Source organism: Venustampulla echinocandica (genome assembly GCF_003357145.1).
Source record: "Venustampulla echinocandica strain BP 5553 chromosome Unknown scaffold_3, whole genome shotgun sequence".
NCBI lineage: Eukaryota > Fungi > Ascomycota > Leotiomycetes > Helotiales > Pleuroascaceae > Venustampulla > Venustampulla echinocandica.
Window position 1 is genome coordinate 580671 of NW_022474208.1, and position 13044 is coordinate 593714.

A 13044-nucleotide genomic window follows, 5' to 3' on the forward strand; every position below is an offset into this window, starting at 1 on the left:
CCCCCCCCACCACCATTACCATTACCTTTGATGGTGGTTATCATCACAGCCATTGACTGCATAATCATCTCCTCCTATCCCCAATCCTATGATTGGACCTGTTGATGGGGAAGAGAGCCCCAAATGCTATGTTCCGGGCGGCCTACACCCCGTACACCTTGACGACGAGTACCACCACGGTCGATACCGGGTCCTCCGCAAATTAGGCCATGGCCGCTATTCCACTGTCTGGCTAGTACGTGATCAAGAGTACGTATACAATATATATAGATATATAATTATGGGCTAGGCTAATACACGCTGTATAGGAAGAGCATCTATCAAGCACTCAAGATCCTAAGCGCGGAGTGCTACAGCCCTAGTTCGTCGCAGCAGTTCTTCGAGCTGGCGATCCTACAGCACCTGAGCATTGCTCGTCCTTCGCACCCAGGATTTCACTCTGTATTGCAGCTCCGCGATCACTTCGAGTTGACTGGACCAAATGGCACGCACGTATGCCTCGTGCTCGATCCCATGGGCGAGTCGCTCAGCAGCTTCCCAACCTTTTGGGATCCAGCCATTATACCGCCGCCGATTGCGAAGCGCTTTACGCGCCAGCTGCTGTGGGCGCTCGACTATGCGCATGACGCAGGCGTGGTCCATACTGGTGAGTGCTCGCCGTCTGTGTTTCTAATCCCTTTTTATTTGGTTATATTTCACTCACACTCACAGACATCAAGCCAGACAATATCATGGTCCAAATCAGAGATATGTCCATCATCGATCACTACCTCGCTGAGAATCCCGTGGAACCCATGTTGCTGAACGACCCGGCCATATTGCCCTGCAGTATCGCATCACAGGATCTCGGCAGCTACCATCTTACAGGCGACGCGTCGGACCTTGACATCTGTCTAGGTGACTGGGGCGCCGCGAGTTGGTCACACCAGCATCTGACGCCACTAATCCAGCCTGTACTCCTGCGCGCTCCCGAGGTAGTTATCTTCGCGCCCTGGGGGCCACCCGTCGACATCTGGAATATGGGTGCCGCGGTCCTAGAACTGGTGGACGGCGTACACATGTTCGATGCGCGCAATGGACGTACAGGTATATATGATGTGAAGAAGCATGTCGAGGAGATGGTCCGCTTGTTTGGGCCATTTCCTCGGAGCCTGCTTGACCAAGCACGCCAAGATATTGTTGCACGCTGCTTTCATGAGGATGGCAGCGTCATTGACCCTGAGAGGAAGGGGACTGCACAACTTGAGAACTGGGTTCAACATCTTGACGGTGAGGAGAAGGTGGCGTTTGTTGCATTCTTAAGGGTGGTGATGGCCATTGATCCCGAGAAGCGGAGGACAGCAGTAGAGCTTATAGATGAGCCGTGGCTATTAGTATGGCAATAACGCCTAGAATTGGGTCTTTCTCGGTCATGGTATCTTCGAGAGACTTGATAATAATAGTCACGACGCCTTCTCCACGGCAATACCCATCTGTCTCATTATCAAATGATTTTCAATTCCCTATCCGCGAGAGAAAGAGGCCGCGATCGAGTCCCGCTGTACTCGAGTACAGTCCGGATTCGTCAAAATATTTATCCCACCTTCGATTGCACTGTTGCAATCACCTTGCCATGTCGAGTTACAGGCAGCATGGATCGCCGCAAGTGAAGATGAGCAAGCTGTATCGATACGAAGATGCTGGACACGACTTTCTTCGGCCACGATAAGGTTGGTTTCTCGGACATGCACACATTGGCCGGACATGTCGTTTGTGGATCCCTCGGCAATATGTACCTCAGTTCAAGATTTTGTGATAATAATAATATTACAGATCCCTCCCCCTACCCTTCATCTTTCCTTTGCATTTTGTGTTAACACGCGGGACTTGTAGAGAGCACGCGAATAACAAGGCACGTCCGGTTATGCTGGGATAATTAAGGAATATATAACTACGGCTTTTTCCTTTAAACCGAAGCTAGCTAACAGCTTCAATAATCTGTGCCGCGCTTACGCATGACCAGCATGTCATCATCACCGGTAGCCGGATAGACTTCTTCTATCTACAACCTCATCTTGCACTTCCAATTCACTCCAGAAAAAAATGGCCGGCATGCTCCCCGTTATTCTCTGTGGCAAAACCACCAAAATTGCAGTTGGTGTCATTTCGGCACTCAAACCAGAAATGGATGGTGATTTTTGTCGCTTCTTAACCAGAAATACACCCAGGAAGTGCTAATAATCACGGGCCTTTAGTCGTCCACCTTTGCCTTACCCCCGAAGCAGGCAAGATCGAGATTCCGGCTATCCTCAAGCAAGAGCCGGTTACTACCGATGTTGAACTTGGATCTAAAAACTACGAAACCATCCCCAAAGCTATAATAGTGGGAGGTGGCTACAATGATGAAGATCTAGATGTTTTACGAAGGTCATGCCAAACTGCGAAGACACCGTTGGTCCCTTGGTTGAGGGTGGGAATGCCTTTTTATTATTTCACTTATCCATTTTTGATTTACGCATGTTGACATGTTGCAAATAGCCCGACCTCAACAAGCCTACGCCCCCACTTGGTCCTGAGGTTAGCCATATTTTACTGTTAGAACAATGATCGAAGCTTACATAGGTGCTCTTCAAGTATGGAAAAGCCTTGGTTGAGCGTATTAAGCTCCTTATCAAGCAGATGGAAAAGGAAAACAAGTTAAATGGCAGCACCGATGAGGTATTCTGGTTCTAAAGGCTGTCTTGTTAGGAGCCGGTCTGCCAAAGTGGAGAAGTTCAAGAGGTGTGATAAACGTCTAGACATGAGCTTGAGCATTGGTCTCGAATATTTGAGCACTTCTGTTGTATTCATCACGTCTATTAAGTGGCATTGCCTGATCTTACTATTACAATGTCATTCAGTGGGTCCCATTATGAGGCTTGAAAATTTCGAGTCTCTGCTACTTTTAATTGTGTAAAGCCCTGAAATGAATGTATTGTCGTATTCATCGCACAATTCCTAATTCCTGGAGGATTAAATGATTAAGCCTGAATATCACGAACAGTCCTTGCTGATTCTCTTTTCAGCCATGCCCTAAGCATCGCATAAATATCGCTAGTCTTCTCCATATTATTATCACCCGCTTTCCTAAACCTATTGGCCATACGCTCGATCAAAACTCTAGAGTACGAGCTCACGAGAGCTCCTGGAATGTTGAGCGAGTTCGGGGTTAGATGTCACGCTTCTAAATTCTTTCCATCTACATGAAATTGTACGGATGTGGGCGGTTCGAATGCAAACATAAAATTTCAGGAGGTGAGCTCTACATGTGTTTGATTAGCGTCATTGTGTTTATTGTGAAGATAGATTTATTATTTATTGGTCACGGAATTTTCCAAACTGGTATCTCACTACCCCGATAGCACATTGGGTTGTGTAGGTATTGGTAACAAAGGAAGTTAATGGTACCGAGAGGAGTTGGTGGCACCGCAAGGAGATAGATTTCCTTTCCTTGTTGGCTGATTAAAATAGCTCACATCCTAGCAGCACCAACAAATCTATCAAGGAGATTCTTGTACAGTCCCAATTTCCGGAAGTAGCTCGATTAGTGATATGGTTTAATCGGGGATATCATAAAAAGGGATTAAACTAAAATATACAAGGTCTCGAGAACATTTCTTGTCAATTAAATATTCGCCATGTTTTTAAATAAGACTAAACATTTTTAAGGATATACTTGATCTTGTCGAAGTGACCGATCCATGCTCTTATTCCCAACATGTGAGGAAGAAACTATCCATAAGCTTTCTAGGAACCGGAAATTTCAAGACATGAAGAGTTTTAAGGTAGACTAAGAGCTTCCGGGGAAACAGCCTAGCCGCTCCCCCGATAACCTTGGACTTACGTAAGTAGAGCTTAAATCCAATCGAGTTCATATGTACTAGGAAACTTGCCCATGGACTGGTAGCAGTGTGGGATTTTGTTCTCTGTTCAGGAACGGATGACTTCATAGGGCAAAAGGATCAAAACTCCTCATACTCTCAAAGCATTGTCACAATATAGCACTGCAATTGTTCCCTGTCTTCCAGTATTGACCGAAACCCAGATACCTAGCTGCATGATCGATAAAATGCACCTCATAAGGTAGGAATACAAGAGAACTTCCAAAAATATTTCCATCTCAAAAGTTCCATAGGTACATGCCCAGTTCATTCTTTTGATACATAATACCCATCACAGGTATCCCAAGCATAATATTCGTACAATCGAGGACTTCCTACTTCTTCTTCCTCTGCCCAACGATTCTCTTGTCCTTATTCACCAATTTCCTCGCCCAAGCCTTTCTCCAAGCCGTCCATCGATCCCTCGGTTTAAACTCCTTGACCTTAACCTTCGCCCTCTCCGCCGCGCGCCCAATCTCCCAATTCGCCTCACGGTACATATATCCAGGCCTGAGTTGCAACACCTTCCGCTCCTTCTTCGGTTTCAGCACTAAATCTGACTTGACCTCGATCTCCTCAATCGTGGGCGGGACTTCCATCTGCGTAGCAAGCATATTCAACTTCCTCCTCCTGACGCTATTTCTCGGTAGGGGAAGAACTTGATCACGCTCGAAGACCACGCCTATGTACTGCCGCTTGGGATGTTTCTCGGGATCTTTGTAGTACTTGACATAGCCAGATTCGGTGGCATAGATCGTGTGATCGCGGCCCATGCCGCAGTTCTCGCCGGGAAACCAAAGCGTGCCTCGTTGGCGGAAGATGATATTTCCTGGGATCACATACTGCTCTGTTGGTTCGTGTTATTAGCACTTGCATTCCATCACGTCGACCGTAACCCTCCACATCAGATATCGATATAGCTTACCTCCAGATTTCTTAGCACCCAATCTCTTTCCCGGCCCATCCTTTGCCTTATTCACAGCTCCCTGCTGCGCGTGCGACGCATGTCTGACGAACGTTAAAGTCGGGGACGCTGCCCGGATGTTGAGCGCGGCAAATGCTTCATTGATGCATGGCTGCTGGGAGGACCGGCCAATTGAGCAGATGGCAGCTCGTAAGGGCGGTTGTAATCGAGGGAGCAGCATTCTCTGATGCGGTTTGGGTTGAACGGACGTCGTCGTTGTCGTTGTCGTTGCTCAAGAAATAAAAGTACGGAGTAACAGGTCGGTAAATTATCGGGGGATGGATACTTATGTAAGCGAGACGCCGATTGTACTCCACGACTCCGGCAGATTGACAAGGGTTATTAAATGTCTAGCTGTCCAGAAGAGTAAATACACTTAGCTCTCCTATACTTCACAATCCCATTTCAAACTTCATGGTTATAAAGATTTATTTTTCTCTAAGGAAACGCGCAGGGGCCCTCGTTTCTCAAAGTTAACGTCAACCCCCAAAGAAGCATCCGGATCTTGCCATCAACCATGGCGCGTACTCTGATCCCTCTCCTCTCCGCCCTCCTACTCCTCATCGTAGGAGCAAGCGCCCAATTCCAGTTTTTCGATCAAATGTTCAATGGACAACAAGTACAACCCCTCCCACTCTCCTCTGTAGCTCAGTTTTGCTAATATATCCCAGGAACAAAGACATGAACCCCAAAACGGCCCCAGCGATTCAGGCTGGTACCAACAGAACTACGAAAACGGTACTACCCCTCCTCCCCGCCCTCTGAATCCCAGGATGATGGAAGCCAAGCTAATGTAGTTGCAACTATAGCACATTGTACGAATTACCTCTGCCCGGATACCCTAGCATGCGTGCACTTCCCACACCATTGCCCATGTGCGCATCCTAAGCATGAAGAGAAATTCGAGCTGGGTGAAGGGAAGGCAATTTGTGTTTCGAAGGGTGGATTTAAGGCCGGGGAGGCGGCGAGGAAAGTTGAGTTGGCTAGGAAGGGGTTGTTGTGAGGGAGGTTGGTAGGGAGGAATTCGAAGAATGGGAGTTGCGATGTGGATGTTAGGACATTATATGGAGTTTTGGGGTCAATTATGGGAAGCGGTCAATTGCTACATGAGTCAGTCAAAATATACCGAAGAGGTATGAGGTATATCATCATCAATTCATGCAGTACTTTAACAGTGAATTCCCAAAAGATATACGACGTAGTTTATAACTTTTATGCCATCACTTTGTCTTTCCCGTCGGGATACCAAATAGCACTAGAGGCTTCTCAGCCGTAGCTGCTCTATCGACACGGTAATAGCCCTTTCGATCCAGCTGAATGATATCATCCTGCTTTAAGTCCTTCACGTTCTCATCACAGAGTGCATCCACCTTCCACGCAGAGTCAGGGTTCACAAAATCCTCCCAGTTGTCAGTTTCCTCAAGCTTGTCTTTCGTCATCAGGTAGTCAAAGTCCCACACTTCCGCCTTGATAAGCTCTTGGCCTTCGGTTGACAGCCATGTTAGTTTCTTCTCTGTCTTCTTGAAATCGCCCTCGAGGTGCAATTCGAGTTCGATATCGGTAATTGGGTTGGAGCCGTTGATCTTGCGCACGAAAGCATTCCCGTAGTTCATTAGCGTGACCTCCTCGCCTTCCTTGAAGAGCTTGACATCTTCTTGGTCAAAAATCAAGCTTTTGCTGTATGCAACTTTTTTGTTTCCGAGCGTTGGAACCTTGCCATGCTTAGGTTTGTCCTCAATGTAGGCTTCCGCTGGGCCATTGGTGACGGTTGCCTTGACAGCATCCTTCACGTCAATTGAGGTGTGCCTTGGAGCTACAGGGTCGATTTCCTTCCTATTCGAAGCCCAAAAGTTCGTCCAGTCCATCACTACAATGTTCCGGCTTGGCCCTTGCTTCAGGATAAAATCTCGGAGTGCGGGAATTGTCATGCCACGTCTTCGAACACCACGGATAGTGGGCATTCGAGGATCATCCCAGCCCCATACAGTACCGGCGTCCACCAACTTGGTCAACTTTCGTTTTGAGAGTTCCGTTCGGATGAAGTTCATTCTCGCGAAATCCCACATGTGAACATGGCGGAGCTTTAAAGTGTCAAGGAACCACTGGTACTGCGGATTGCGGTCCGTGTATTCTGTCGTCCTTAGAGCATGGGTCACACCTTCGAGAGAATCGACAATGGGGCAGGCAAAGTCGTATGTAGGGTACATCTTCCAAGTAGTCCCTGTGCGGTGGTGGGGAAGGAGGTTGCATCTATATATGACCGGATCGCGCATAGCTTTATTAGGGTTGTCCACGGATAACTTTGCACGAATACAATTCTTCAATCCCTTCTCGGTCCCGATCTTCATCTCTTCCAGGATTGCAAGATTTTGCTCAACACTGTTATCGCGATTTTTGCTGGCGATACCATTCATTCTCTGGTCTCGCATAGTCTCCTGATCTGTATCGTCTGCATAGGCGTGGCCCTCCTTGATCATTCGGATACAATATTGATATAGGGTCTCGAGATGATCACTTGTGTAACTCGTCTTGTCTGGCTTGATACCCATGAGTGCGAGGTCCTCAACAATGGCGTCTTGGAACTCCTGTTTCTCTTTTGAAGGATTTGTATCATCGAACCGTAGAAGTAATGTGCCCTTGTAGAGCTCGTGTGCGAAGTAGTCATTGAGCAGCGCAGCTTTTGCGTGACCAATATGTAAATATCCAGATGGTTCCGGGGGAAATCTTGTCACGACACCCTTCTCAGTCTCCTGCAACGCGATATTGTAGCTTGCACCTGCTTTGCTCAATGCCGCCTTCCTCGCCTTCTCCGCCTCGCCTTGGGCCTTGATTTCCTCCTGGATTTCAGGGTGTGTCTGCTCAACGTAGTTAAACCATCTTGCAACATTTGGAAGCGCTCCCCTTTTCAGGAATGCGTTGGCGACTTTGTTGGTGCGGATCGTGATCCATATTTTCGTATCAATCTCGCTGATGGAGTAGCCCTCAAGATAGGTTCGGACTAGGAGATGCTTATCTAGAGAAATCAGATGGGGCTCAATAGCCTTGAAGTCTGTCGCTGCGAGACTCGTCGCAAGTTGCGACAATTCTTCTGTCTTCATTGTGGCGTGAGTAGAGTAATTCAGGAACTTAACCTCGTCACCTCGTGGAGGGGCTTTAAATTCATGGTGGGGGAATTCGTTTGAGTCGACACCACCGCGCACAGACACAACAAGGTCCGAACAGTTTATCCGTTCCGCGACACGCTAATCCCGAATTAGAGACAACTCGACGATGCTTTTGTTCCGTGATCATCGACAACTACACTATAATAACTTGTCGACGACGTGATGGCCACCGCAAGGCCGTGTCTTGCTCAATTGAGCAGGAGCCACTTATATCCGATTCCACCGATCTCATCGAGCTTTCCGATAAGGCTATTCAGCACAACCACGCCTGTTGCGAACGCGAAAGGGAAGAAAATCCAGTCCAAAAAGGTCAAGCCAGAGGCCACCAACCGCCCGGCGAATCATAAGAAAGTGACGGAGAAGAAGAAGAAGCCGAAAACTCACTATACGCAATATGATTTGAAAAAAGAGGAGCAGTTTTCGCTGTTGGATGCCATGCGGTATGGACCTGAGATTCCGAAGCAGCAGAGGTGTTCGGAGTGCTAACGTGCATATAGATACATACGGGCATGGGAGGTCGGACAGAAACCAACATCTGTCAAATATGAGATGCATCTCAAAATCTACGGCCTGAAGAATGGTCCGGTTGTACGAAATCGAATACGCCTGCCACATCCAGTTAAGACGGACTTCAAAGTATGCGTTATCTGCCCCCCAGACTCGAAATATGCAGAGGCGGCGAAGGCTGCTGGAGCTATGTTAGTAGGAGAGGATGAAGTCTTCGATGCGGTGAAAGATGGCAAGATTGAATTTGACCGATGCATTTGCCAAACGGACTCCATGTCGAAGATGAATAAATCTGGAATTGGAAGGATCCTGGGACCTCGCGGGTTGATGCCCAGCAGCAAGACGGGAACTGTCGTGGCGGACCCGGTCAAGGCGATGAAGGATATGGTTGGAGCTTCGGAGTACCGTGAGCGTATGGGTGTTGTCAGGATGGCAGTTGGCCAGCTGGGTTTCACCCCACAGCAGATGTCGACCAACATCAAGGCCTTCATTGAGGCTGTAAAGGCGGATATAGGACGGTTAAGCGACAAGATCAACAAGAATCTGGCGGAGGTGGTGTTGAGCTCTACGAATGGGCCGGGCTTTCCACTTAGCGGGAGTCTGAAGGATTCGAAAACAAGCGTCACGGAGAAGGAGCTCTCAGGGTCATAGGTTGTACGATTGTAGATATTAGATGTACGATAACTCATTTTGGTGTCCCTGGTATATATGCCTTCAACTCCAACGCTATGCTACAAGACTTCTAGGGCTCCTTTGCTATTCTGATTTTAGGTCTTTCAAGACTTTGACTGCGTCAGCCACTGCCCCTAGTTCTCCGTAGATACCGAGTATCTTAACAAGCCTGGCCTGTGACTCCTCGCCTGACGACACGGCCTGTTTTAATGATGTATTGAGGTCCAGGAGAATGGTATTTCTCACTCGTAGCATCCTGGATTGTTGTGCTAGTATGAAAGGATGATCTTTCCCTACGCTGGCCGATAAACGCTCAACATGACAACAGTCAGTCACGAGCCGTTGAAGTTTCCGGGCACTTGTCCCGCCGGCCCCAGCATCAGATGCCAGATCATCGTCATCCTCGTCCTCGTCCTCGCTGTCGGTCCACGGGTCGTCGTCTCCTCCATTGACCGTCCGACCAAGCGACGAAACCATGAGCCTGTCCTCCAATTCTTCCAAACGGGCATCGACCTCGAGTAGCTTCCGGCCCAAGGCGATTTGTCTCCCGACAAGCATCTTCTCGTCGAGCAACCCTTCAACGCCCACCTTTCTCTCCTTCACCTTGCCCCTCACATCCTCCAGCCCCCTCTTAAACCCAAGCAACCCCACCCTCACATCCTCGACCTTCTCCTCGCCACCCATAAGATCGGAGCCCAGACTCAAGAATTGCTCATAATTAGAATTGACCAGATCCAGCAGCTCTTTCGACAGCGCTTGGGATCTTTCCCGTAGATCTGAGCGGAGATCCTCGAGTGTCTGATGGCGGTCTGAGAGCGTAGAGAGATATGTCGATGCATCGAAATCCAGGGCCAGGAAGTCGCTCCGTGGAAGGGCTTCGGGATAAGGGAGGTTGTCCTCGTCGTCGTCTGAGGACATACTCCCTGAGCCCCCGCCAAAGTAGAACTTGCTCATCTCTGGAGCTATGGATGTGTGTTTCTCACGCGGAAACACAAACAGACGATGCCTCCACTTCGTCTTTTGTAGTCTACCAATCTACCTGATGTGTAGATCCTCCAGCCTCTAGGTAGGGTAGCCGTAGGTTCCTGCTAGATATATCGCGGAAGCGTTAGACTGGACTGATCACCAACATTGACACGAACACCTGTAGGTCACGTGTCGAATGGAAATCCGATAACGAAATGCTCGGTAATCGCAGCCCGGAATGCGCAAGTGTCTCTATCTTCGGGCTTATCCCAGAGTAGCAGAGTCATAGAGCCCCAGTGCTTTGGCTCTTTGCGTTGCTCCGCAGCGGTGACTGGTGAATCAGGTGATCGACCCCTTCCGAGTCTGCGTGCTTGTTTCCCACTGTTTTCCGACTCCTTCCCGTTCAAGACGTATGATTTTGACTCGGCTGAGGCGACCAGTGGGTGTTCTGCTGGTTGCGGGGCTCTGATTGGCCTCTACGCGAGGATAGTGTATCCGAACTCGGCTGAACAGTCCCACCCGCTGCCCACACTGCATAATCAGAAGATCAGATAAGTTAAGATCAATCTCCGGCTTTTCCCCTCCGAACCAGTGTCTTCACAATCAATAATCGCCGCTGTTTTCTGCGACCAGCTGAACTGATTTTCCACCCAAGACACTGTTGCTGTGGGCTGCGAACTCTCTACGATTGCCCCTCGATGGTGCTAACTCTTGCTCTTTACAACCTATATTTTGTGCCCGCTATTCGACGTCGTTCTTCAGCTCCAGCTTTGTCCTTGCTGTCATTCGACAATTAGCGATACGAGAATGGCGTCGCCTGTGTCAACACCCTCAGCAGCGGGGTCTCCTGCTCCCATCTCTCTCGCGCCCGCCCCCCAAACACTCGCAATGAAACACGCGAATGCAAATATTAATACATCGAATATGCCTGCCCTTGCTTCAACCTCAGCACTCCCAACTCCTCCCATTATAACGAGCAAAGAATGGATCATCCCGCCACGTCCGAAGCCTGGACGGAAGCCCGCCACGGATACCCCTCCAACGAAGCGGAAGGCGCAGAATCGAGCTGCACAACGGGCCTTTCGAGAGAGACGAGCTGCTCGAGTCGGGGAATTAGAAGAGCTACTTGAGGAGACAAAAGAGGAACAACAAAAACGCGAGGGGGACCTCAAGGCAAAGGTTTCACGACTGGAAGCCGACCTGGGACGGTTCAACAGCGAGCTTCAATCGTGGAAATTCCGATGTGAGACTCTGGATCGCATTGCAGATTACGAGAGGAGGGAGAAAGAAGCGGCTCTAGCTGAACTATCATATATTCGCAACGGTGCTCGAACGACAGGCACGGATGCCGTCCCTCTACCTCCACGCCGTCCCCGACACACTCAGCAGAAAGCACCAGACATTCATCAGCCTAGCCAGTATAGTTCTCCTATTGCCCCGGAGGATACCTCAATTGGCTGTGGAAACTGCACATCGACAAGCCGCTGTGCTTGCGTCGAGGAGGCTATCGTTATCTCCTCAGGATGTGGACGGTGTAGCGCCAACACCCATTGCGAGTGCCTGGAAGAAACAATAAACTCCACCGAGGTCAGTTTACCTGCACCTGCGGACTTGAAGCGATCACACTCGCCAGCAATCGACGATCCAGCCGAGAAGCGTCAGCGTCAGTCGGAGCCGTCAACACCGCTTGAGATTGACTTCACATCATTCTTCTCCGCGAAACGCACTTCACAGCAAACCGACCTATCTCATCAATCAACCATCCACTCAATACGCCCCCTAGCGGAGTCCTGTGGGTTCTGCGAAGAAGGTACATATTGTGTGTGTGCAGAAGCTGCTGCCGCGGCATCCGCAGCGCTGGAGCAAGAACATGAGAACCGACTCCCCCCTCTCCTAAATGAAGTTACACCTCCTCCATCAGACAGCGATGCCGAAGGAAGAGGTCCCAAGCTTCCATCCTTCCAGTCTATCCAAATGCAGCGAACAGTTGCTGGGGCGGCACCGGCCAACTCATGTGTCAATGGCCCAGGAACTTGCCAGCAATGTCAATCTGATCCAAAGTCTGGCCTATTCTGCCGGTCACTTGCTGCCATGCGCTCGTCATCAACACCAGGCTCTGCATCCGGTATTCCTGATGGATGTTGTGGTGGAGCTGGTAAGAGTGGCGGATGCTGCAAGTCCCTCCCTGCAGCAGCACCGTCTGAACCATCTCAACCCCCTCCGCTACTATCCTGCGCGGATACTTACAAGACGCTCTCTACGCATAAGAACTTTGATCAAGCCAGCGATGAATTGAGCACTTGGCTTGGGAAACTTCACGCCGCGCCTCATGACCATCCTGGCCGAGCTCCAATGGAAGTCGAGGCAGCGAGTGTTATGGGTGTATTGAAACTCTTTGATAGACGCTTTGGCCGAGGATGAGATACCACTAATGGCGATTAATGGGCATTATAAGGGCGCCGATGGGTCAACTCGGTTTAGTAATCTACCTACGACAAACCGTAAATGGCTGTATGGGTCCCCCCGCGTTGAGGATCTAGAGTCGCTGCCTTGATAACCCCTTCGTGGCAAAGGCAATTCAGGATCAAAGACAATACCAAAAGTGTTAGACGGTGGGGAAAAGATCCGGCACGGATAATCGGCAAGTTCACTTCGCTCACTCATAGTTGAGGCGAGTATTGGGCTGTAAGAGGGAGGATGGCAATAATGAGTTGTAAATAGTCGAATAGTTCTCAGCCATGAGCGTTAATCCAATACCAACCTCGCAACTAGTAATATACCACCATCCACTCTGTTTGCAAGATATCCAATCATCAATCATTACAAAATATCCAAGTGAAATAACATTTCCGTTTCCCGACTTTGTTGATCC

General features: G+C 49.2%; 8 protein-coding genes across 8 annotated transcripts; 5 read left to right on the top strand and 3 right to left on the bottom strand.

Annotated features, from left to right (window-relative positions):
- Positions 1–88: 88 nt before the first annotated feature.
- BP5553_05813 (uncharacterized protein) lies at positions 89–1385 on the top strand (the record flags this gene model as incomplete). The annotated part of the gene is made up of 3 exons (XM_032014436.1): positions 89–249; positions 309–646; positions 712–1385. The coding sequence occupies 3 exons, from the start codon at positions 89–91 to the stop codon at positions 1383–1385; spliced, it is 1173 nt and encodes a 390-aa protein (XP_031869117.1).
- Positions 1386–2082: 697 nt separating this feature from the next.
- Positions 2083–2712, top strand: BP5553_05814 (Uncharacterized protein; the record flags this gene model as incomplete). Its single annotated transcript, XM_032014437.1, has 4 exons — positions 2083–2170; positions 2235–2449; positions 2518–2556; positions 2602–2712. 4 exons carry the CDS (start codon positions 2083–2085, stop codon positions 2710–2712), a joined length of 453 nt encoding a protein of 150 aa, XP_031869118.1.
- A 1522-nt stretch (positions 2713–4234) lies between these two features.
- Positions 4235–5044, bottom strand: BP5553_05815 (Ribosomal L27 protein; the record flags this gene model as incomplete). The annotated part of the gene is made up of 2 exons (XM_032014438.1): positions 4235–4746; positions 4825–5044. 2 exons carry the CDS (start codon positions 5042–5044, stop codon positions 4235–4237), a joined length of 732 nt encoding a protein of 243 aa, XP_031869119.1.
- Positions 5045–5380: 336 nt separating this feature from the next.
- BP5553_05816 (uncharacterized protein) lies at positions 5381–5660 on the top strand (the record flags this gene model as incomplete). Its single annotated transcript, XM_032014439.1, has 2 exons — positions 5381–5482; positions 5535–5660. The coding sequence occupies 2 exons, from the start codon at positions 5381–5383 to the stop codon at positions 5658–5660; spliced, it is 228 nt and encodes a 75-aa protein (XP_031869120.1).
- A 423-nt stretch (positions 5661–6083) lies between these two features.
- Positions 6084–7961, bottom strand: BP5553_05817 (putative glutamyl-tRNA synthetase, cytoplasmic; the record flags this gene model as incomplete). The annotated part of the gene is made up of 1 exon (XM_032014440.1): positions 6084–7961. One exon carries the CDS (start codon positions 7959–7961, stop codon positions 6084–6086), a length of 1878 nt encoding a protein of 625 aa, XP_031869121.1.
- Positions 7962–8189: 228 nt separating this feature from the next.
- On the top strand, positions 8190–9185 carry BP5553_05818 (putative 50S ribosomal protein L1; the record flags this gene model as incomplete). Its single annotated transcript, XM_032014441.1, has 2 exons — positions 8190–8467; positions 8525–9185. 2 exons carry the CDS (start codon positions 8190–8192, stop codon positions 9183–9185), a joined length of 939 nt encoding a protein of 312 aa, XP_031869122.1.
- A 105-nt stretch (positions 9186–9290) lies between these two features.
- Positions 9291–10160, bottom strand: BP5553_05819 (Uncharacterized protein; the record flags this gene model as incomplete). Its single annotated transcript, XM_032014442.1, has 1 exon — positions 9291–10160. The coding sequence occupies one exon, from the start codon at positions 10158–10160 to the stop codon at positions 9291–9293; it is 870 nt and encodes a 289-aa protein (XP_031869123.1).
- An 819-nt stretch (positions 10161–10979) lies between these two features.
- BP5553_05820 (uncharacterized protein) lies at positions 10980–12593 on the top strand (the record flags this gene model as incomplete). Its single annotated transcript, XM_032014443.1, has 1 exon — positions 10980–12593. One exon carries the CDS (start codon positions 10980–10982, stop codon positions 12591–12593), a length of 1614 nt encoding a protein of 537 aa, XP_031869124.1.
- Between the last annotated feature and the right edge of the window lie 451 nt (positions 12594–13044).